The sequence below is a fragment of the Lipophrys pholis genome (genome assembly GCF_963383615.2).
Source record: "Lipophrys pholis genome assembly, chromosome: 23".
Classification (NCBI taxonomy): Eukaryota; Metazoa; Chordata; class Actinopteri; order Blenniiformes; family Blenniidae; genus Lipophrys; species Lipophrys pholis.
The window spans coordinates 5,520,388-5,546,173 of NC_137645.1; the positions used below are offsets into that span (position 1 = coordinate 5,520,388).

At 42.4% G+C, this 25,786-nt stretch overlaps 1 protein-coding gene across 1 annotated transcript; it reads left to right on the forward strand.

The window, feature by feature from the left end:
* The first annotated feature begins 1,606 nt into the window (after positions 1 to 1,606).
* creb3l1 (cAMP responsive element binding protein 3-like 1) lies at positions 1,607 to 24,881 on the forward strand. The gene is given in 14 exon segments (XM_080492790.1): positions 1,607 to 1,858; positions 9,639 to 9,712; positions 9,714 to 9,769; positions 10,964 to 11,050; positions 16,211 to 16,365; positions 16,456 to 16,537; positions 17,178 to 17,374; positions 18,255 to 18,401; positions 18,555 to 18,613; positions 21,158 to 21,226; positions 22,661 to 22,763; positions 22,872 to 23,028; positions 23,678 to 23,846; positions 23,923 to 24,881. Coding segments are annotated over 14 exon segments (1,503 nt in total). The 5' UTR covers positions 1,607 to 1,747; the 3' UTR covers positions 23,960 to 24,881.
* The last annotated feature ends 905 nt before the right edge of the window (positions 24,882 to 25,786 follow it).

Consider the following 25,786-nt stretch of genomic DNA (forward strand, 5'->3'; position numbering starts at 1 on the left):
CTCAAAAAAAAATTAAATAAAATTGCCCTCTAAAAAATATAAATAAAACATCCAGAAGTTCCTTTTACATCGTCAGTTCAGTGAAACCTAACAAATGATGTAACAGGTCAGAGCTGCGTTACACACCAGTGATACCGGCAGCACAATGAACAGGGTTCATTTCACTCCGTTTCCTCTCACAGGAGAAATAATCTGAGGCAGGATGATCCCAGGAGACAAAGAAATATCGCATCCACTGCCACTTTCCTGTGACTGTGTGTGAGTGTGTGTGCGTGGTTGCTGCAGGCAGGATTTTAAAGTATCCAATCAATCTAGTCACTTGTCCTTTTTTAATTTTTTTTCTTTCACAAATACACATTGAAAATGAGTGTCGGCAAAATTCTGCACCGCACTTTTTTTTATTCAGGGTAACTGAAACCGGTCCGGCTTGAGACAATTTGTTCTGAGGCTTCGTACACATCGCAATAAAGTAATAGAGATTCTTTATATGTTGCACATGTGCTTGATTGAGACAATGAATACTACCTGATTACAACTTTTAAAACAAGTTTAGCTAAATTAACTCAACATACAGTTATTGAATGTATTTTCATAAGTGTATGCCTAATTTTTACATTTACAAAAAAATAACTCAAATGTAAAAGCCTCATATCTTGAGTAGGACATTTGTCTTTATTTACAGATCAATGTAAAGATAAAAATATTTTAATGCAGTATTTAATGCTCACAACTACAGAGCCTATGTGAACCCAAGATTGTATAAAGTAAGATAAGATAGGATGAAATACGATGAGTTAATGATCATAACTCAAGATGAGACAATTCTGTAATCGTAATGCAACACCAGCTCATAGCTGAGTGCAAAATATATATTTCTCAACTTTCTGTCCCACTTAAAAAAGTCCTTTAAATGTATATATATATATATATATACATATAAAATGGAATCATGGTCATTCATATAAAAGCCACTCATATTTAAGTGTTTTCAAAAACTGTATTTGAATACTAATCCATAATATCATCACTGACACACATACTATAATAATTATAAGTCCAAATAGGACTTGCACCAGTACTTTTTCTGCTTTTAATCTCTTCAGCATTGTCAGTGTATTTAATTGTTTCTGTTAATCACCTGTCACTTCTTTCTTATTTAACCTTTGCATATATTGGTTGGTGTTATATTCGTGTAGCCTACTGAGCCTGTATATTTTGTTCAATATGTTGGTGCTTGTTTAGTTTATTTAATCAGAATATAATAGTGCCACTTTAATTAATTTAGTATGTATATATATCTGTTAATATGCTGTTTGTGCTTTACTATATTTTCACTGGGAAATATATTACAGCAAGTAAATGATTCGAGCTTCGGTGCGTGAGCGGACAATTTTGGGGTGGGCGTGGTCTGTTTGCACCAAAAGGGGGCGGGGTAACACTGAATATTCATGAGCGCGTGGCTGAGGGATCTCGGAGCGCCTCTGGATGGAAAGCCGCGTTCTCCTAACCTAAAGCACCAAGATGAAGAAGTAGGAGGAGGAGGAGGAAGGAGCAGAAGAAGGATGTGCAGATCCGTGTGAGTACTGGCTCGTCAGTGAATGAGAGCAACAGCTGGACTCGGCTCGCCTCAGCCGGTGTGAACATCCGGCTGGACTCCTGCGGCCGCCCGCACCTTTTACCGAGTTCACGTCAAAGCTTCGAGTCCAGAGAGCCGTGCACACCGTCCGTGCACACACACACCACAGTCATGATGGACTCTATCTTAGACAGTTTAACGGCCGAGAAACTCTACCCGTCTGCAGGGAGCAACCTGTTGGACCTGGAGGAGCTCAGCGACGGAGATTTCCTCACTAATGTGGTGAGTCTTTTTCTCCTTTTATTCATCCCATTAAAAAACAAAAATCTTCCACATGTCAGCATTTAATCTGTCTGTGCAAGTTTTAACCAAACGCACCCACGCTGCCTGTTCCGCCCGGAGCCGGACCTCAGGAGGGCGGTGCAGGTATTAGAATTAGATCCTGACTGACATCCGGCGCTCTTACCGTGCGCGCGTGCATGTCGTGTGAGCGTGCACACACCTACACAAGCTGACGAGTTACTGGTTAACTTGTGTGGGGGTGTGTGTGTGCAGCCGGCAGGTGTTGCAGCTGCACGTGTGTGTGTGTGTGTGTGTGTGTGTGTGTGTGTGTGTGTGTGTGTGTGTGTGTGTGTGTGTGTGTGTGTGTGTGTGTGTGTGTGTGTGTGTGTGTGTGTGTGTGTGTGTGTGTGTGTGTGTGTGTGTCTGTCGCCTAATAATTGTTAATTACTTCATTCTAATTGAACATTAAAGCCTCTAATTAACCAGCGTCCAATCAGCTCATATAAACATCCACATTTTGAGGGTTTATAATCTACATCACTTTATTTGAATCCAAGCATCTTTAAGTTGCTCTGACTTGTTGGGCAACAATTCCACTGAACCTAACAAACATTTAAAGGACTGAAAACTGACCTGTTTGAACTGCATCTCTGTATATCTGCACTTTTTTCACTCTCAAAGTCTTGTAATTTATGTATAAACCAGCTGTGATGACAACATAAGACACCATGTGGTTGTGCAAATTTATGCTGGCCCATCATCATCATCATCATCAGAGTGGTTAACATGTGTTGCATCTAGAATGGATTGCTGTATGAACAGTAATGGGTCAGACTGGAGGTTTTACATGCAGATTGTTGTTACAGTTTATTTCCAGTCGATTCTAATTATGATGACAGAATCCAAAGCTGAAACAATGCCTGATGGGCGACTGTGGTACCACGGTCAAAAGTGTCCTGCCAGGCTCGGCAGACTTGGATCACAATAACAGTGTGAGCAAATTTGTCTGTTTCTGTCTGCTTTTCCACTTTGTGTCATCCCCTCAGCCCAGGTTTTCAGGCAGACCTCTATTGTGGTGGGTGAGTCAGCCTAGCAGTCTGCCTGTGGTTTGAACCCCCCCCCACCTCCCCCTGTCTGATCTAAATACGTAAAGTAGCCCACTTTACCGTGAAGCTGCTGGGCTGGGTTCTGGATATGTTATGTAGTACAGGGCAGCAGCAAAGGTGTAAAGTTCACATAGTACGTTCAGGTGCTGTGATCGACTATGAATAAATTGCAGATTGCACACAAATCGAGCAGCTTATTGCTTTTTTAAGAAGGTGGGCATTGTGGTGCGGTACAACATGGAAACGCACACACACACACACACACTACACACACACACACACACACACACACACACACACACACACACACACACACACACACACACACACACACACACACCCTTTCCTCTGTCTTTTGTTTACCTCTTCCAGCACAGAGTGTGCCCTGCTGTCGGCAGCATGGAGCTGGTGGTGAAACAGGAAAAAGACAGCGAGCTGTCGGTCTTTATCAGAGTGTCTGATTGTGGGTTGGCTTTTTTTAAAAGAGATTTTTCATTTATTATTAGTAGAAATCAAAATGTCTGAATCTTCAATCTCCAACCATCTTCACGTGGCATTCCAACAATCATTTATATACTGAAGCCAGAAAGGGATTTCTAAGGTGTATTCTTCATTTTTTTTTTTGCATTTCTTCTTGAAATGTGACCATACATTCACTTCAGTATGCGGCTGGTCGGCCTCACATTGACTCTGGGGGTCATGGGTGCAGTTTACAACCTGCCGAGACCTGAGCTCTGCACACAGCAGCAATAAATCTTGAGGAAAACACGAGAGAGGCTTGAAGAGTTCATCTACTTTTCATAATGGGTATATATTTGGTGAACTATTGATGTGATCCAGTACCCAGAAGTGTGTATGCATGATGACAAAAAAAAAACATCTTTAACCATTCAATTGTAGGCACATCATCACAAATCTGAGAGATTTTGTTAAAAAACTGCAGTTTGAGCACTAATTTCAAGTTTTGTCACTTATTTGCCGAGCAGAAAAATAAATGTGTCATCTTGACTATACTGCTTGAAAAATGGAAGCAGGAAAAGTTTCACAATTGAGCAGAAATCTGAGAAAGTTTGTCTTTGTCTGCTGAGAGGCACACATACACACCCCTGCATGAAACGAGGTCAACAGAGGACATTTCCTCCAATCTATCGGATTCTGTTCTCATCCCGAATTAACATTAACTGACACACTTCTCCACACTTACTCTTTTAGTCCCCCTTCACATATTCATACCAAACCCAAGTCTTCTAATGTGTGTCGGCACTTTTGCACTTTTCTATTTTATTTGATTCTACTACTCTCCATTCAGACCCTGTACTCCAGCTTAGGATAGAGACACGCCCACCTCATCTGCATTCCGGTCCCTGATTGGCCGGCAGTCAGGCTGAAGGAATGTGTGCAGGCATGCAGGAAAAAATACTCTGCTGGTTTTTTGGATACTTTTCGTGTCTCCACACACACACACACACACTCACAGATGATGACAACATGACCATTTACTTATCAGAGGCAGGCAGGACTGCAGCTCAATGACTTGATGTTTGCAGGACTCTCAGCATGAGAAAAGACAAATTTAGAACCAGTCGAAACACCCTTCAGTGCTGTGACCCAGGTTATTCAAACAATATCACATTTTTATTTACATTTTTTATTTCAACAGCCAAACAAATACTTGCATTTTCAGTTTTAAGTTTGAGGATATATATATATATAAAACTTAAAACTCTGTTATAGAATTATACAGCACTCCATTTATTGTGATATGGCTCCTTGTTAGATATACAGCTCTACCAACAAATGTGCACATAAAACACATGAGATTAAAAGGACTCGCAATGTTGTGCAAAGCTTTGCAAAAATCACAAGACACCTAAATCATCTACTGAATATGACTTTTTATCCACAAATCTTTGATTAGAATGAACGTAAAGGCTTTTAGTTTGGTGCACCTCCTGGAAAAACAACCTTCACGTGTGCTTTACCATTCGTAGCAGATTTTTATGTGTAGAGATTTGAAAAGTGGCCTAATTCCTGCAGAGCTGAGTAGTTTCTGAAATGAGAGAAATGCACAATGCAGCAGAAGAAATGAAGTGAGAAAACTGTTTCCTGTGAGAGAAAGTTTGTATTTCCTGCAGCATGGTGGAGGAAAGCAGCAGGTCTCGTGTTCACAAGTTCACCTTTTGACTTGTATAATGAAGAGTAATTGTATTCTTGTAGTTTAACTTCACATTTAGTTTTATTTTAAAACAAACACAAGCCACTCACTCTGGGTTTATGGATATATAAATCTGCCCAGAGGCTCAGTGTGAGAGTACATGACTTCATCAAGACTTTTATAGTTTGAGTGTATTTTCCTTTGGCCTTTACATGATGTTCAGTGCATTTTACGACAGTTTCCACTGCAATATTCAATCCATAAATGACAAAGTTTTTGGCCCACTAGGCTCTCTGTAATCCACTTTATCCCTGTGTTTTCCTTCACTGTGCCACAGAAAGCAAATTCTTCTGCATGCTGCAGAACAGTGAGAGCAGCGACTCACTCTTGCGATGCCTCAAACTAACAGGAGAATAATTTTTTATTAAATGTGTCCCAACAGCCATTTATATTAATATCTAATAACGTGACAAAGCTTTGAGGATCTGGAATTTAACTGGGTGGGCTCTGGGGGGGTGCAATTTGAGAACTCCTGTCTTAGGTTGTGCAGTGTGAGGGGTTCACAGACGGCTGCTTTTGCACCAAACTCCACACACAGGCCAGGTTTTCAGCTTTCATCACCTGATCCAGCCTGGTAGTAAAATGACAGGAGAGCACAGAGATATGTTAAGACTTAGCTCCTGTAATTACAGACACTCGTAATTACTCCTTGCTTGCGTCTTTCCCGTGTCTTTGTGGGGTTTGCATCCCAGTTTCAAAATGACACACTGGCCCCGAAATAAGCTGTAAAACCTGTCAACTGCTTTTTAACACACTTTTCTTCCCCGATGAGGCTCGTTTCCCAGCAGAGAGTTTCAGGTAATGATGGGTCCCAGACTGCAGCGACGCTGTTCACACTGACTCCAGCTGTTCCGGCTCATTACGCTTCAACTGCAACTCTGTGTGAGGGTCTCACTGGTATATACTGAAACTTACCAATCTCCTCCTCCACTTCACCCCAAAGATGCTCTATTGGACTGCAATCTGGGGACTATGGAGGCCTTTTGACTCCACTAAACTTCTCATTGGTTTGAGATGATTTGAGCTTTGTGTGCTCCATCAGAAGACGGTTTACTGGTCATAAAGGGATGGACATGGTCGCAACCTGAGCCGTTGATACAAGGCAGGATGGATCTTTCATGTCGTTAATGCCAGATGTTTATAAGGCAGCCAGATCACTATTTCTTTTTTCTTTTAAAATCATCGTTCTGGTTGAGCTCTGCAGATCAGAGAAGAGTTTGATTGAAGAACTTAAGTGCTTCCAGTCGTCACTTTAATCCAATCAAGTGCAAACAGATTTTCATTTGAACTGAGTCGAGTGAAAGTTTCTGCTTGTATATTAGTGATTTAAGAATTTAATACGGAGAAAAGGAAAGTCGGCGGCACTAAGATGATGCTTAGGAAAGTCAATCGGTGCATTTAACCAATAATGTACACCATGAAGACGTTAACCTACTAATTGTAATTACAGTATTAAGTCCCTTGAGACATACACAAATATGGAAGCAACAGAAAAATGTTCAGTAATGTTACTGTCCTCTATTACGAAAATACATTACTACACAGTACTATAGAGAGTATCCAAGGATCAGTGCAGACTAAAGTGTGCTGCAAGACATGTAATGTGACTGTTTTAGCCACTGGCAACAAATCAAAGCTGTATTAATATGAAAACAGTCAACTCAAAACAATAGTTCCTCCATCTTTATTTCAGAAAATATTGCAATGATTTCTTTATGCACACAGAAACACCATTGAAAATGGAGCCATTTGTGTATCAGGCCACTAGTCTGTGCTGTACTTTGTTGTATAGACCAGTAGGAAATGTGTTACTGCACCTTGAAGTGTACATTTACTGCCTTTTTACATTTTCCTGCACCGTGCTACAGCAGCCATTGGTTTGCATTTAAGACGGTGTATTTTTGTGAGGATAGCAAGTATGTGCAATATTCGTGAAAGTTTGGACTTATGGTGGCGGATTTCTTCTTCTTGCACGGTTTAAAGTCAGCGGAAGCTCAGTGAAAGCGTCTGTACACGTTCAGAATACCTGAACACGCCAGTTACTGAAAAACCTATTTATTCATGGGTTCATCATCATGATGGCAGGTGATGGATAATGTAGGGATTTGGCTTTAGCAGGTGAAACTCTGAGTGAAGGCGTAACTGATGAGAAGATAACAGTCCGACTGCTTGAGCCAAAAGAGTTAAATCTGATGCACTTCGTATTGCAGCAGTGTTCGACTGATGCAGTGACTGACACTGACTTTGGATCATCCTTAATTGTTGCAGCTCAGGACCTTTCTCTGCTTTCTCTCTCTCTGTATTTCTGCCATTATTACAGCCAATTAAGGAAGCTTTTCTCTGTTTATTTTTGGTTTGAATGTGACCTATATTCCCTCTTAGTGCTGAGGTAAAGAGCCAGAAGCCGGGTTATTCAAACAGATATTATTTGGGCATTTAGTGCGGCAGGAGAACAAGGCTGCTCTGTCTGGAGGAACTACTATTTCTGAATGTGGGCGCGTTTTGTTTATGAATGAGTGAGTCTCCAGTTGTGCGTGTGAGTGCAGGATCACTGAGTGCGCACACACACACACACACAGAGTTTAAAAAGATTGATATGGCCACATTGGGTACGGTTGAAATTGTTCTCTTGATTCTTTCGCCCTTAAATATCATTGGTTCTACTTTATGTGCTTTTGTCCTGCTGTGACAAATCAGAATCTGATTAGTGAAAAAATGCCTTTTGAGCCCCCAAATCTCAAACCTTCCTCTCGGTTCACTTCAGAAATTCAACACAGTTCCACTCCAAAACATCAGTTTTTCATGTGTGTGCGCGCGCACATGTTTTCCAGGCAGCTGCAGGCATCCCATAACGTCTCTACGCTTGACCCCTCAAACTGAGTCACAAATATAGACAAACACACACAGATAACACACGTGTGAAGCTGCGAATGTTGCTTCAAGCTGACTCGGCTGGCGAGTATTTAAAGGACATTACCAGATCCTATAAACACCAGCAAGATTCCCATGAGTCACGCAGACCATATGGTCCTTTTAAAATCTACAATCTGGCGTTTTTATTCCCTTCCACCCACCACAGTGTCGGACACCTCAACAGACACCAAAGCGATGAAGCCAGAGAACTTTTTTTTTAGGAAATGATCATGTTTTGGGTTTGAGCAGCTTCTGAAAGTCTCAGTTTTGGGTGAAATAATCAACTACTCTGAAGGTCTTGATATAAGGATCATCACTGCTACTTTTTATCGCTGAAGTGCTTTCGAATTTTTGTAGACGAGCCGCAGTAAATTTTCAGGAATGAAACATGGAAATCAGCTTAATTGATGCTCATTAAATCAACTTATTTCTGGGACTGTGTCTGTCTGTAAGCCTCCAGGCATAGTATGTTTACAAGATCAAATCAATCCATGTACGTCTGCTCCTCGCCTAATTTTTGCATGTTTGTTCAAGACCAGGATGACTCATATTGTGTGTGTGTGTGTGTGTGTGTGTGTGTGTGTGTGTGTGTGTGTGTGTGTGTGTGTGTGTGTGTGTGTGTGTGTGTGTGTGTGTGTGTGTGTGTGTGTGTGTGTGTGTGTGTGTGTGTGTGTGTGTGTGTGTGTGTGTGTGTGTGTGTGTGTGTGTGTGTGTGTGTGTGTGTGTGTGTGTGTGTGTGTGTGTGTGTGTGTGTGTGTGTGTGTGTGTGTGTGTGTGTGTGTGTGTGTGTGTGTGTGTGTGTGTGTGTGTGTGTGTGTGTGTGTGTGTGTGTGTGTGTGTGTGTAAACCAGTGAAATCAGAGCACCATGCAGTCCCAGGCTTCCAGAACAACGTCCCTCAGCTCAGTGACTCATTCATCCAGACTGAGCATTAATCTATCAGCGCTGTTTCCCATTGACGTGCTCTTCCAGCCTTCGGCTTCGTCTCTGATGCCGAGTGAGTCTGCGGCAGACTATTGATCCAATATGTGATAAATCGAACGCACAGAAAGTTGTTTGAGTGCATTTTCTTGCTCTAGCTTGAGACGATTTATAATTTTGTAGTTGAGATCAGTGTAATAGTTGGCGGTTATTAAACTGCTGGCTCAACGGCACAAAGCACTTGAAGGCGTGACCTTCAATTGGGAAGCTAACTGAAGGTAATTTCCTCTCATGTTGTTCATTCAACTATTCATTCAATGGAAAAAGCCATTAGCTGTAGTGTCTGTAGATGGATGGAAGTGTAGTTCACATTAGTTCAGCATGCGCACAGTTTTCATCTCCTTTGAGGTCAGATTTGTCCCAGAGTTTCCCCGATGATCTACAAGTGTCTTTACACTTGTCATAATGGGACAAACATGGACGTGTTTAGCAAGGCTGTTGTAGTTTGAGCCAACACGGGTAGATGACACTAAATGCTGCAACAATTCCACGTAACCTCGACTCAGACCACAAAATCTTTTTATAAAAGTTGTTGTGTCCAACGTCTTTGCGTTTGTCTGTTCCAGCCTTTCTCGGGTGACCAGATGGATGACTTCAGCAGTGAATTATTCAACAGTTTCTTTGACGACCACCTATTAGAGCCCCTTGCTGGCAGAAAGACCGTCACTTTTACACATCGACATGGACAGCAGCCCAGGTAAGCTCCTTCCTTTTTTAATTAAGAAATAAAACAGGAAGACACATGCCACACATCAAAAAGATAGAAGAACTCAGGCTTGATAAAAGGCATCTATCGTGTCTCCCTGACATTGATATTGACGTCGGAGGTGCGTGTGACTTCCAAAAAACTTGTCTTACACCAGGTTATTGTGCAAAAGGTTCTCCCATACTGTGGAAGCTGCCGTCACGTTGCCAATTGCGCTCAGCGTCACGCTTATCAGGTTCCCCGTCAGACGTTGCCATGGCCACGGAGACGGCAAAAATGTTTGAAGCGAGGAATAAAATCTGTATGTAATGTTGTTATTGTCTCCCGGGTGCCTGAGTCACCGGTACATAAACGCATCATCGGCCCTGCGACAAAGACAGACGAGCAGGATTTCTCAATGAAAGTGTGAATTAAAAGTAGACGTAGGCGGCTGCAAGCGAGGTCATGTATGCACGGACAGAATATCGGGATGAGATCTGTGACACACTCATCTAATAATTACCATCTTTTATGCCAGATGCGTGGACAGTCTTGTGAAAAAACACTTTAAAAGTAGCATGTTTGCAATCAGCCAAATTGTCTCTGTGCCCATGCATGAATGGACATAATAAGACGGGCAGCAGGCGTCGCAGCTTGATTATGATAAATAATTAACACCGAGAAGATAATTCGTTAGGAGCCCACGCTCCCATGAAAATCTCTGATTAAGACAGTTAAAGAGTTGATGTGAAAATTGTATTACAGGGCTTTCTGTGCGCCCTTTTAACTTAGCATTTGAGATGAGAAAGAGATCGGCCACATTGAAACTTGCACGGGAGGCGCATATATGTGCAGATAATCATATGGTTATTTCTGTGGTACTTTATTTGGATATCTTTTTAAGTAATTTTTTTTTAATGGCCGGGGATTAAATTTTTTTCTCTATTTTATACCTCCTGCATGAGTGTGGACACTTCCACAGTGAGTAGCCAGACATGATGACCCTGTCATGTCACTACATGCTTCATCAAGAGTCTTTGTTGGATGAAAATTTGGTTGGACAGCTCTTATAACTGTTGGTGTGTATGAATTCACAATGAGAAAGGGAATGCATAAATTCGACCTGGAATTGAATCTCTATCTGGCAGCTGAAAGCAGCAGGAGTCCATTTCCTACCTTTCTGACAAGAACCCTCTAATCTCACAGACATTCAAGCAGAGCACAGCTACTCTCTGAGCGAAGACTCCGCCCCCCAGAGCCCGGCCCTGTCAATCAAAATGGACGACGAGTCAGGTCGGTCACTCATCTCAATGTTTTGTGTGCATCTGATGTGTTCAGTCCTGAACCTCCCTGATCTGATAAGACACGCTCTGATTGGCTGCCCTGCAGATACGATGTGTGCCTATTCTGAATTATATATAGCAGCAGCACCATGTGAACACTTTGTACGGTTCATATCCTGCTGTCTTCTCACTCATCTTCCTCACTTCCTGCCTTCCTTCTCTCATCCCTCCATACCTGTCTTCCTCTCTGTCTGTCTGCCGTCTGCTCTCCCTCCGTTTGTCCCGGGGATCCTGCTGCCTGAGTAGTCAGAGCAGTTTTCCTCCAGCTAAGCCCTGCCCACCTAACACACACACACACACACACACATACACGCACTATGACAAGCATATGGTTTTAAGTCCGCAGCTTTAGCCAAAGCCAGCGGAAACTCTCTTTCTCTCCTCTGTCCGGTTATCTCTCCTTCTCCTTCTCTCGCTCAGACTCCTGTTTTCTATCGTTCTGCCTCCGGGGCGCCTTTAATCCAATTAAATCCACTTTATTGATATGAATATCACGTTTCCTTCTTCACCAAAATGCCACATTAAGCTCCACAAAGAGTCTCCCTAACTTCAGGCATCAACAGTTTGGCTTGCGTGTTTTTCAGTGTGTGCACATTGTTCAGTCCAATACAACATTTATGTATTTTGATTCTTGGAGGAAAATTGAATTAAGTCACATTGGAGAGCAATCCCTGCAGGGTTCAATTTTTGATGTCTACTTCAGCTTGGATGTGTGCACACAGACTGAAATGACATTTTAAAAGCTCGTCTGTCCACACGGTTTGTATTTTATCTTGTCTGAATGTGCCGTTTCATAACCATCAGCTGAAGCTCACATGTGGCGCACACACATGTATTCAACATTTGATGTGAGCGTGCACGCATACATGCATTCCCCCCCTTTCATCTGCCCCATAAAGCCTGACTCGCATGTTTACTTTTCACCACATTTGAGTCTTGGCTTCACAAGTACACCACTGGAGATTGACACCAACATGACGCTTCATTAGCGACAATAACTCCACTTTTAACGCTTGTGATTCATGGAATTTCGGAGAGAAACGGCAGCATGATTTACATCCTGAGTCTGTCCTGACATGCCTTCTCCACCTATGGATCAAAACAGATGCTGTCAGACCAAGAGAGTCGACTTCACTGTTACATAAAGAGGTTGAAGTAGCAGAAGGCCTCCGTCGGGTTTCAGTGTTTTTCTTTCGCCCCTCAGCGATGTGCGACATCAATGTTTTTCAGGAATTTCAGCCAACGAATAAGTTCGGAATTTGAACCCAGAACTGAGATAATTATTCATTAAACGGTTTGATCCCGTGTTTCCACGTTAACGTTATTAACCGTGACATGGATACACTGGAGAGAGTGACCCAGGGGTTTTACTATGTGCAGCTGCAGTGAGAGGAAAACTCCCGCATGTCCAGCCTCGTGAGATCTTGATGTGTGATGCATTCACTTGTCGTACAGCTCAAAAATCTAAAGAGCGATGCGGTCGCATGTTATCTCTAACAACAGCATCTCGGCTGGCTCTGTAGCTTTGCGGTGTTGTTTTAGTGGCTTGGCGAAGGTCGCCTTGTGAAGTCCTGGAATCGCACATGCATATTTCCCGAAACGACAGCAGACCCTGGCGAGGTTATAAAGCCTGTCAATGGGAGTATCTCAGACCGAGCTATTGGAGTAGGCTCTCCTCTAGAAAAGGCACGTGAGCACGCATTGTACACTGAGACTGGAAGTCAGGCACTGCAGTCTAATACACAAAGATTTGTACATCACAAAAACACTAAAGCTTGCTTTGCAATGCTAATAGACAATTCATCAATTAATACAAACTGGGTAAGTGACTAAGCTTTAATAAACTCCAGGTTAGTCTGGATAAAGTGAATATAAAGGATGGATTTTGTACAGGCAGTACTTTTTTTGAATTTCAAATCATTATATTGAAATCACATTTTTGATCAAATCAGCCTCAGTCAGTGTAGAAAAAGCTGAAAGATCCTGAAGCTTCTCGGGTCTGGCGTATATGTGCTTTTTGCTTTTCTAATTCTCAATGGGAGGACTCACACTCCTGAGATAACATCAAAAACAGAGCCCTGCATGTCGTCCATGAGTGTTGAACTTGTCTCTTTGTGTGCTTTCAGTCCGTCCTCAACGACATCCAGACTCGCTTTTACCTCTTTGCTTTCACCCCTCGCAGTCTGTGGTCTCTGGTTGTTGTTGTTCCCCTTATCCAGCCAAACAGAAGCTGCATGTTTTACTGCGGCTCCCATTGCGCTGATCCATCTAATGTTTTAATGCTGCCGTTGCCCCGCTGAGATCAAGCACCGCCACCAGCTCCCCTCCATTAACCCCCTGTGACGACTGCCCGCAGCCTCTTGGCCATTAACGCAGGATTTTTACTCACCTGGGCGTGCAACTCTCCCCACACAGGAAGGCTTACCTTTTAAAAAAGAAAGACGCTGGAACAGAGGGGATCGGGTTTTATTACATTCATCTGCAGCATATTTCATATTTCCCTCATACTGGGAAGAAATACAAGACTGATAAAGCACACAGTCATACACTCCAGTGATTATTGTTTTTATCCTCCTATCAATAATAACAGTCACTAATGAAGAGTGATTTATTCTTAATTTTTTTGTCCTTTTAAAGAGACCACTGGAACAAAAACACCTGAATTTTAATGCGCGGTCGCAGTAACAATATTTATTCAGGTGTCTTTGTTGGAAATACAGCAGTGTCCACACATCTCAAGGATCATTTCCTGATGTATGTGCTCTCTGCTCGCAGCTCCTGGCGCTCATTAAAAATGGTGGCGAAGGGCTTCCAGTGGTGCTCTGCCTTAACGAGGGCAGCAGCTTTAATGAGGCCCCGGCGAGCAGCGGGACCGGCCTCATTACCGGAGACTTCTTGGGCCCCTCCCGATGAAGAGGATGTAGAGGATGAAGTAAACTGGAAGAGCCGCACTCGGAACTAAATTTCTGTGCGGCTCCTCGTGGCTTTTTAATTTCCCAATAGATGTAAAAGTTGATCGGCCAGATCTGAGGTTTTCTTGAGGGTGAAATCTTGTAGTGGGCAGGAAAAACGTTTTGTGGGAAGATTTGGAGGAAAGCTTTACTTACAGCTCCAGTTGGGTTTGTCCAGCTCTTTTACTTTGTGATACAACAAAAACTGAATGAACAAATTCACATCTTCACACGTTTTAATTTCAAGCCCACTGATTTCCATCTAAATGCAAGTTGCTGTTGCAGACTTTTACAAATGATCCACTGTTTACTAAGTATTTTTTCAAGTACTTTTACACTGGAGCCACACTCTTGTTTTCCTTTAGTATTTGTAGAAGTATGCTGGCAGTGGTTTTCAAACTTTAATTTCCCGAGAGCTCCTCGAGGAAGATTTATGGAAACATTTCAGTGAAAACAAACACCGGCAGTCACACACTCACTAACTGGACATCACAGACTACAACAGCATTCTACATGCAGCCTTCGACTGCTTTCCACTCGCCTCAAGAAGAGCGGGATGTGGATGTGATGACAGTGACATGGTGACTGACTCACCCATTCATGCTGGACGTTTGAGCCAAGGTGAATTAAAACCGTTGCTAGGAATGACCTTTACTTCTATTGTCAAACCTCCTCCAGCGGCCGAAGGGGCGCGTGTATTTGTTACACCAACATGACGCCTGTTGCACATCGACTGTCTGAGCTGATCCTCTCTGCAGTGATGGACAGGATAACGAGACGAGCTGCCAGCCCCCTGACAGGCTCTCTGCTCTCACACACACACACACACACACACACACACACACACACACACACACACACACACACACACACACACACACACACACACACACAGAGCTTGTAAACTTCCGAGCGTTTTACCAGCAGAATGTTGCTAGGAGACCAGGAGGTGATTAACATGACGTCCACTGCTGATACACACACACACACACTGGTTGGCTGTGACAAACATCAAAGTGTCTGGCCTGGTGTCTAGATGTTGACTTGATGAAGCACACTCCTCCTCCTGCAGCTTTTTATTTACCTCTTTAAAACTTATGTCATGGTTTCACTTTTAAAGGTGAAGCTGGAAAGCTTTAATGTTTGTCTTTCTGCCTAATGAGGTTCCCTCGGAGCTGCTCACCTTTTGAAGGAGGCCTTAATTCAAAGCACATGTTGCCGTGGTGGAGCCATCAATTTGTCCAAGTGAAGAGCCCACTCCGAGATGAATTTCCTTTTGATATAACTGTGCAGCAGAGACTCGGCCATCCTTGGCTTGACTATCATGTATGAATCAAACACGTAAAGCTTCAGGGACGTTTCATAATTCACCCACATACTGTCCAGCTCTCTGTCGTTGCACATACTTGCATGTTTCCATCATTCACGCATACGTGCATTGCTTATCAGAATCGATGTTGTGGGTACTTTTTGCTTGGTTCTCATTGATTTATCTGCATTCGCTGCACAATCGCCACCTTCCCTATCAGATTTGGCCTTTCAAAGGTGATTGCAGGAGGCTTGTGACCCACCCTGCCCACCGTGATGCCAGAATTACAGCGGGAGATTAGGGCAAGGCTTCCCTGCACTACTACTTAGCCAACTAAAAATACTTTGTTCAGTCCACAGTAGACTAAACAATAAAATCCCTGTGAGAATCTCACAGAAATGTCCACACACCGTGTTTTGGTGACCCTCCTTTAAAAATTGTACTGGAACCTCACTATCAGGCTCCTGGATTATTCCTATTTTCTGCAGGTTACAGGCTGCAATGCTTTTTAGTTTTTTTCTTACTGCCGGTTCAGCCCGTCTTTTTCTCAGGGTAAACACTGTACACACCGACTGGAGACAAATTATGCACCACAGATGCCAGAGCGATGTTGTCCAGCAGCCTGTAATGACCAGCCTTGTCAGGAAGTGCTCAAATATTTTGGGGAAGCTTGTGCAAAGTGTGATTTTGGAGCTACCACTTACTTCCCATCGGAAGACCTACAGCGAGGCCACAGAGGAGAGGCCACAGAGGACAGGCCACAGGGTTGACTGGGAGCTGTATTATCTCGAAATTAACTTTACATTCTTTTTTTGTGTGTAATTACTCTTTTATGTTTTTTTTCCTTCAGAGTTTGAATGGAGCTTCAGTCAGGACTTGTCTGCCATCTTGGTCAAACAAGAAGAGCCAGACGTGGGTCAAAGGTTAGATCCTCAGCCTCTGGAAGGCCCACCGCTCATATTAAGCCCCGCCCCAGCACACAGAGGATCACCATGGAGACGCACAGTGAGTGTCTGTCAGGCTCGTGTCTCACCAGTGAAACGAAACGGTACGGATGTTCCTGACGGTCGCCGCTGGCTGTTTGTGTCTCTGCAGGAGCACACTTCAGATGACGTGAAGCCCGTTGCTATAAAAGATGAACCCCGAGAGATCGGACAGTACCTCAGCTTGCCCAGCGGTAATACAACAAAACACACAACTGACATCGCAATGTGATTCAGCATCAGAAGATGCGCCTAATACAGCATTCAGCTGTTGCATGTGTTGCAGCTTTTGCATAAATTGTTGTAGCTTTTGTAGCTTTTTTTTTTTTATTCTATTGTAGCTTTTGCGTCTATTTGTATGACTTGCATTTTTGTTGCAGCTTTTGCATTCACATGGCTGCTTTTTCCATCCGTGTTATGCCTTCTGCCTTTGTTGTGTGGCTTTTGCATTTGTGTCAAAGCTTTTGTGTTGCATTTTGTTTATATTGTGTTGCATTTTTTTTCCATTTATGTTGCAGTATTTTGTTGTTTTTTGTGTTTGTCGCAGTTTATTGTATTTTGTTGCAAACGATGAGTGTTTTGCGCATTATCAAACTAAAGACGAAACTGACAAAATAACTAAACTTTTTATCCTAAAACTAGTTCATCTCTTTGACTTTAAGTCACTTTCTATAGTTGAAAACTTCAGTCTTCAGCTGATTGATCTTCTGTCCCTTCGCCGTCTCGTACGAATGTCATGTGGGGAAAAGACGTCAAATCAAAGAGGATATTTCCTCCTCTGCTGACGTCCCGCCGTTTACAGGCTCTTTCATTCATCACCTTCATCCCTTTCAGACGATGCCCTCCAGCTGCCGCCCACCCCTCCCAGCAGTAACCACGGTGACAGCGACGGTTCCCTCCCCCCCTCCTCCCCGCTCCTCCCTCTGCCTCCTTCCTCCCCCCAGCCACAACAGAGGCCAGCAGGTCGTGCCTCTTCCTCGCCCTCCTCCTCCACGGCCATCTCCTCTTCGCCTCTCCTCACTGCGCCACACGTGAGTTCAGGAACATCTGCCTCTCTGATCCTTCCATTATTCAGCACATGCACTTGATGAGGTTTCGGGGTCAGTTACGTTGATTTTCTATCGGTGGAAATTTGAGAATGAAACTGTCAATAAACTATTTCAACATGTCCTGATGTGGATTTAACATAAAACACAATTAGTAAGTGACTTGTATTTTGCTTCTGGATCCAGAAACTGAGAAGCATTTTATGATGAGGCTGGATCATTTTTACCGACTTGTGAAGTCTCTTTACTTTTGAAGTGTCTCTTTATCTTCTGCTGCTGCGTGCATTTTGTCTTTTCTCTTAATGTTTTTGCACAGAAACAGAATAAATCAGATAAATGCAGGTTTATGTGTGCAAAGACATCTGAATATTGTGGAAGAATCTTGATCTAATTAACATTTACATGATCTTGCATGTCAACGGGCTCACAGAAATCTCAATAATTAGATTTATTAAGTGTCACAATATATTTTCACGATAAACTCGAATTGTTTGATATTATTGCAGCCCGGGAGCTTTATTGACTTCTCTCTGACTCTCTCTCTTTCTGCCATTTTTTGGAGTTTAATCAGCGTAATAATTTGCTGCTGAAGCACAACTTCTGTAATGAAAGTCAGAAAATCCAGCGGCTGTCTGAGTCAGCTTTTTTTTCTTTACAATAATGTAATGCAATTTGTTGATTTGGGGAAAAATTCAGCTGGAATTGCAAAATAAGTCAACAAACTGTGTCATTTTAGGATTTTCATGCTGTAAACAATGTTGTAATCAGCAGACTGTGTGGGAGCAGCGGGTTTTCATATCTTTGATTGCTATATTCTGTTGTAAGTGGTGTGTCTGAGTACCGGGGGGGTCTTGTTGCTGTGCAGAAGCTGCAGGGTTCAGGACCCCTCATGCTGACAGAAGAAGAGAAGAGGACCCTGGTTGCAGAGGGTTACCCGGTACCCAACAAACTCCCCCTCACCAAGAGCGAGGAGAAGGCGCTGAAGAGAGTGCGACGGAAGATCAAAAACAAGGTGAGCCTCTCGACGTTCAATTAAATCAAAAATAGAAGCGCGATTTTAAACTTTCGCCAAAACTGTAATTTTTTTCTCTTCTTGAAGAAATGTACTTTTGGTGTCTCACTCTTGTTTGGAGAAGGATTATAATAGTGGTGTTTTTCTATGCAGATCTCAGCTCAGGAGAGTCGGAGGAAGAAGAAAGAGTATGTGGAATGTCTGGAGAAAAAGTAAGCCCTGGAAAAATAGTCTTTGTCTTTTAGTTTTCCATTCCTTTAGGTTTACCTTTGTCTCCGTCGGTCATTCAGTAACTCCCAAACTCTTTTCTTCCTTCCAATGCAGTTTCTTAAATCGCATCACATCCACATCTTGGTTTTTAAAGATTATTCTTGCCCCCAAGGTTTTCTGAAAACAGGAGTGGGACATTGTTTTTTGGCAGGCGAAACCATGAATTGACTTCAGTTCAATTCACAAGTAATGGAGGCATGATGGTTGTTTTAAGTGCATTTGAACAATTTATCTTGTTAAAATTACTCACAAAAAAATGCTGCATTACTGTGTGTAAAGATAAAAGATGCCAAATTCATGCATGTTGATTGGAATAATGGCTCAATTGAATTAGCTGCTCTATTTCCCATAAATCCTTGCGGTAGATAAACACAGACACAGTTTGATAGTGAGCATTTTATTATAGTTTTGCAAATTGTTATTCATGAATCTCATTTGTTTCCTTAAGATACAATAAAAAAAACACCTTTGTTAATAATAATCAACATAAAGCTGTTTTTCTTCATTTTTAGTAGTGTTTTATCATTATAAATGCAATTTCATATATTATCACACGATAATGGAATTGTTTGCTTTGGGACAAAATGCAAATGAATGAATATAAGTTGACATTACATATTTATAGATGTATAACTACATAATAATAGATAGAACTTTTAAACCTTCGTAAGGCACTCAGAAATGTTAATAGTAAAGTATTATTGAAGGACATCTTTATACTTATAAAGAGTTTAAAGTCAGTATAAAGGTGCCTCATTACAATTCTCATACGTTAGAGTTTGAAACCATCCAAACTGTTCTTAAAGGGTATTTTTGCAAAATGCTTCTCAAACCTCATGCTGCTGAGGCCTGTGGATTAAAAAACTGCAGGGGGGAGTCCTCTAACCACAGCCTCTCACATGCAGCAAAAATGTGAAAAAGAACTGTGAAGAGAGAGAAATGAGAGTTGTGTAATGCTGAAGTGAGCTTGAGCCAGTTTTCTTTTTTTTTTTTTTGCATTGAGAGGTTTTCCCAACTGCTTTGTAGCTCAGTTTGGTGAAAGACACGAGAGCCACACCGGGGTGTGAACTGGAGGCGAACCCAGAGTCAAATACAAATATCAAGTTTACATATAATACCTACAAGGTGCCTTTCATCGGCGCTCGTCTCTTCCATAGCCACTGTGATTAATCACAGCAGAAAAGATGTCTTTCGCTCGTATTTCCTTTGTTATCCTGCCCGTTCATTGCTGTGGAAGGACTCCAATAACCTGCTCAACACATGGGCCAGAAATTATCCCAACAGAGTCAGAGTTGTGTCTGATTGCAGCTTCTTTTAACCGAGGCAGCGGGAGGTGTGTGGAAACAGAAGAAATCCTCCCTTCTCCCTGTCTTCTCATCCTCTTTTCTCGTACATAAGGGCAGGATTAGTGGATGATCCCCGAAAAAGAAGGAGCAGGACGCCTTGCTGAGATGTGTGAATCTGTTCACGGCAAACATGGCTGGAAATCTGGAGGATTAATACTGAAAGAGTCAGAGATTAGTCAGATGTTAAATTGATAAAAGAATAATTCGATTAGTAAGAGAGGGTGGCTGGAAGGAGGGAGTGTTACCTTGGAATTATGATCGAATACATGCGAGTCATCAGTTGTTGTTATGGACGGTGCATTTTGCGAGAGGATCCAGCTGCATGCAGCTGTCTCAGTCATGGTGTGAATCAACATTTCCCATCGTCTGCGGATTATCTACGACAATCATGAGAAACTGGGAGTTCACACATTTGAGTGGGAAAAACAATCTTAACCAAGAAACCTCTTGTTTCAAAGTAGGAAACTTCGTACAGCAAGAAGACTTTTGCTCAGTTTCTTTAGCTGAGATTGAAAAATGTGTCAAAGATTGTGTTTATATGATTGTAATGTATTATTTATGCCGACAAAATTTCCTTTGTGACTATTTCTGAACGCGTTTTCAATGTAACCCATCACGAACCAATATATAGCAAAATTCTAATTATTACCTTTTATGTTTTTCCCATCTTTTATTTATTTGAACAGTTGGTTAATGGTGTTGGTATTCGTATTGAGTAGGAGCGGTGTTGCCAGATATAAAGCCGTTAGGCTCTTCAAGCTTTTAAATAACATGCGTTTAACAAAAGATGCAAAGCTGCGTCTGATACATCAATAAACATGATGCATTTTCATTTCATGGTCATAAACACGTCTCTAGTTGCAGCATTTTGCCTTTTTCAGATATAAATATTGACATATTTGAATTTTAACCATCTGCTGATTTTTCAGGTGGGAGAAACCTACAAAATGCACAACTTAATAGTGCAACAATAAAAACTAAGTGCACTTACGTCAGGCTTAGTTTTTATTCTGGTTTTTTTGTGGCTCTTTCAATAAAACACCACTTTTTAGAGGGAGCTCCAAGAGAATGTGAAGTAGTGTGTGAGTGACACGAAGTGCCTGAGGCGCTAACAAACGTCTTTATGTGTGTGTCTGTCAGGGTGGAGAGCTACACATCAGAAAACAGCGACCTGTGGAGGAAAGTAGACAACCTGGAGACTGCAAACAGGTGAGGTTTGAGTGCACACACACACACACACACACACACACACACACACACCGTCACACCTGTGAGCCGCCTGCAGCTTTTAAAAAGGTGAAATGATTGGAGTTCTGGCTGTGCACATGAATATTGTGTATTTCAAGCCAGAGCGGAGTCACAAGCAAGGCTGCATGTCTGCTCTGTTATTATAACAATATGAAACCAATCTGCTATTATCTCAGAGTAGGTGGTTAGATGGGTGGGTGGGTGTGTAGGAACCGCGGGGTGGGTGGATGGTGGGGGGGGTCTGTCTCTGTCTGTCTGTGGCGGCATCAGCCTGTCATTAAAGTGGCGAGTTAACAGCAGCTTTCATCATGGAAGCCGGCCCCCTCCCTTTCTCACCACACACACACACGCGCACAAATACTTTAAACCGCCACACTGAGGAACAATGAGTTGGCACAAAGTGGGAAACATGAGTCAGCATGCAGCACGTTCACTCTCAAGCAGTCTGGAGTTAAAAAAAAAAAAAAAAAAAAATCTTTTGAACTAAATATATGCTCAACGGTCCTAAAAATGACCCTGATGCTCTTATTAGTGGTCATTTTGTTGTGCATGCAGTGTTTTTTTTTTCCCTCTGATTCATGCAGAACTGGGTCAGCGCTGCTCGTTTATTAGCTGCACAGAGAAAAATTACGCTTATTCAACATGCAGGCAGAAGATAGGAGTTTCACATGTATGTGATGCACAAAACTCATCGACCCGGACAGGCAGCAGCACACGCTGGCCTAATAACTGGAGCTGCGCATCTCTGTGGTCGAACATCGGCCTCGTGTGTGAGCAACGCTGGACGGCTCCATACCCACACCTGGCATCTTCTCCACTTCCCTCTGAGCAACATGAGAGATTTTAACGTCCCACCTGACTCATCCTCGCTCCGTCTCGGGTTCAAGTGTTCACACTCTCTCTCTCTCTGATGGGCCAGTGTCTCCGCTTAGTGGCAGCACTGCGTCCTTACAGCTCATACCATCAGAGCCCTGCTCTCCAGATCTCGCTCTCAATGCTCCCAATGCTTTGACTCACGCTCTCCGTCTGACTCGGCTCAGCTCCGGACCGCAGCTGGCTGACGAACAGAACAACAATAAATCAGGTGGTGGGAGTTGACTTTCAAGTGAGATGAACGCCATCATGAGACACAAAAACTCTATTCTCAGCGGTTCTCCAAGTGTGGAGAGGGCTCCTCTCCGAGACACCAGAGAGGCGGGGTCAGGGTCATACCTTTTTGATTTTCTACAAATCCAATTCTTGAAATGATCATCTGGCCTGTTGAACATTAACGGATCTCCTGTGTCTTTTGTGTTGGAACTTCCGGTCTGGCTTGCTCTCCTCTGCTCTGTGAGACGATATGTACCGCCTCGTGCTTCTAACGTTGTGCTCTTTTTATTTTTCTTTAACCTCCAGGTCTCTCCTACAGCAGCTGCAGAAGTTTCAGTCGCTGATTTCAGGGAAAGTCGTCCCTCGTGCCTGTAAAATGGCCTCAACTCAGACAGGAACATGCCTCATGGTAAGATCTGAAGCTCTTTATGATGAAATCCTCAGTTTGCATTGGTGATTTCTCCACATTAAGTTGAAGGGCATTATTTAAGGTGTTTTTCTTCCTCTCTCCGTGCAGATGGTGGCTCTGTGTTTTGTCCTGGTGTTGGGCTCCTTCTCTCCCTGCATCTCTCCTCTCTCCTTACTCACTCACTCCTCCTCCTCCTCTTCCTCCTCTCTTTCTTCCCCTTCCTCTCATCCTGCTGCATCCGCGGACCTCTACACAACCAGCCAGGGTAGGTGGAGAAACAGATCCCTCTTAAAGCAGCTTTCAGTGTTTTGGCTGTAGCCCGTCTTTTTGGTCAATTTTTATGAGGTAAAGATATATGTACACCATATTAGGTGAACTATTCCTCCTGCTGCCCCTGAACTCAATACACCATCTTGTGGTGGAAATTTGTATTGCAGTTTAACATATTGTTGCTTTAAACTCCACTGAAGGTATGATTTCATTGATCACAGCCTTTCTGAAATCAAAATAAAAGTCAACATTGAGCATTTCTGGTTTAAAGTCCATCTTTGAGTCATTATGAAGTTGTCACGAGTTTGAACTTTGTTTCCTCGCTGTGCTCCACCTCCCTCTATATATTCACCTCACTGAACCGCTCGCTCGTGGGAATGCCCTTCTGCCACCAGAACTTAAATACCACACCACTATAAACCACCCCGAGACATCCATGTTGCTCTGGGGAGAAGAAAAAGCCCCAAATTACACAGCGAGTTATTATAGCCCAGCAGCTTTTCTCTGTGGTGACAACCAATGAGGCTGATTCTTTTTTATATCAAACACTCGAGTCATTAACGTCCTCCAAATGAATATGCTTGGATGATGAATTATGCTTTTTAAAAGTGGACATATGAAATGAATGCGTTTGTGTTTGGCAGTCCGTTCCCGCAGCCTGCTCTTCTACAACGAAGGCTCTCCGCTGGAGGAGAGTTTAGGCCACTCGGAGGGAGAGAGGCCACAGTCAGAGGGTCACTCCCACATCCAGACCAGCCGGTACACGGCGGACGCCCACAGAAACCGCTCGACCGGGCCCCAATTACACCCAAGGTACAAACCGACTCAGCCGCCACTGTCATGCTCCGGCGGACAAACATTAACCGGCCGGCCTCTTTCCTCTCTGCAGAGAAACAAAAGCAGACGGAGTCTCAGAGTTTTTCTGACCCGGCCTGATCCCTCCTCACAGCACTTCTCACCTCGGACCTCCCGAACACGCCCCGGCAGCGCTGACATCATACCTTTTCATGAACAGCTGGACTCAGGCCTGCGTTTGATGGTAAATCCACCGTCACCTGGCTTCATCCCAGCAGCTTCACCTCCTCTCATCTTCAAACAGACCCTGTTATACTTGAATACTCTCATTTTAAAGGGGTTTCTATTTTTATGCACTAAGAATCTGGTTTATGTTAAAATACCCATGTAGTTTGTTGAGACTGCTTTGCGCAAGTTAAGTTTGTGGGCCCTTTGGTCTCCAAAATGTCAGATGCATGGTGCAGAAGTGTTGCTGTTATTCTTAAATATTAATAATTAATTAATAGACACAATTAAATGAGACCAATTTAGTCGAACGTCAAACAATGATCATATCTTGTATCAAAACAGGCCCACAAATGTGATTTCTGTAAGAGTGAGTGAAAAGTAATGTGGTTTTTATCAAAAGATGGATTAATCATGCTGTTAATCGACCTCCACTGTGGAATTGTAGTTTCTTTTTTAACGTTTTCAATCACTGCATCCAACAAGGGATGCTAATAACTCCTGTGAAATGTTCAAAAATGGTGTCCTCAATGTGCCGTTTGGATCTTTTCTTGCCCCCTGAACTCACAACTCGAAGCTCTCCTTCACTGCGACAGAACCAGTGTCGTCTACTACATATACTAAAAACAGTGCAATCCACATCAAATAAATCGGATAATTTCATGAAAAAAATTATAATTTTAAGCTTTTACACTTTACAAAGTTGAAGTGGAGCATCTCGGATGATATATTTAAAACCCTGCCTTACATATTTAGTCCCAACACTTACTACAAACCCAAAGATAAATTATTTTTTGCTTGATAACTGATTCCTGCATGTGTCGCTACAAAAAAACTAAAGTAAAAATGAAGAAAGCTGTGCTGCTATCGAAGTGCCTTCCACCTGTTCGGCCTCTTTCTGACGTCCACACATGAAACTACAGGGCTGGAAACATTCCAATCAGAGCTGTCAATCCAATTTAAAACTAGGTAAACGTATCGCCAGTACACATAAAACAGTTGCTGTGGTAAATTTAACTGGATTTTCAACTTTGTACACTCGTCTCCGAGGTCAAATCTACTTTTTCTTTCATTTTTCTCTGTGGAAGACCATATTTTCATACTAAGGGGTTACAAAGAGGTTGAGAATGACATAAAAAAATATTTTTATGGAATTATAAATTGTATATATAATATATTTGCAGCATCACAAAAAAGAGCATATTTAATTTATGCAGCAAAAAAAAAAACCCTGAACTTGTTTTTAAAGTTAGTTTATCTGTTTTTTTTTAGATAATGTTAAAAAAAGAACATAAAAATACAACCTATAATATATTCAGAGCATCAAAAAAGAGCATATTTATTTTATGCAAACAAAAAAAAAAAAGGACTGTTTGTGCGTCTTTGGCATTGAGGATGATGTGAGGTTTTACATGCTGTAAAGCTTTGTTATGATCTGTTTGTCTTAACTGTAATACAGTGTTTATGTTTCACTGCTGTCGTATGAAAATCCCCAAATGGGCTTTTTTTGGGGACCCTTGTGATTAAAAAACAGTGTTAGTTTGTCCAATTTAACCACAAAAAAGCAGATTTTTTTTCCTAAACCCCCCAAAATATTCATTATAATCAACAGTGAGATTTGAGGAAAGAAAAAGGCTCATATTCATTTCTTTTTTTTCCTCGATGAATTCAGAATGTAAATTCTAACACTGATATCAAATGTTCTCATGCGACAGCGGTGTGTGTTATATTTA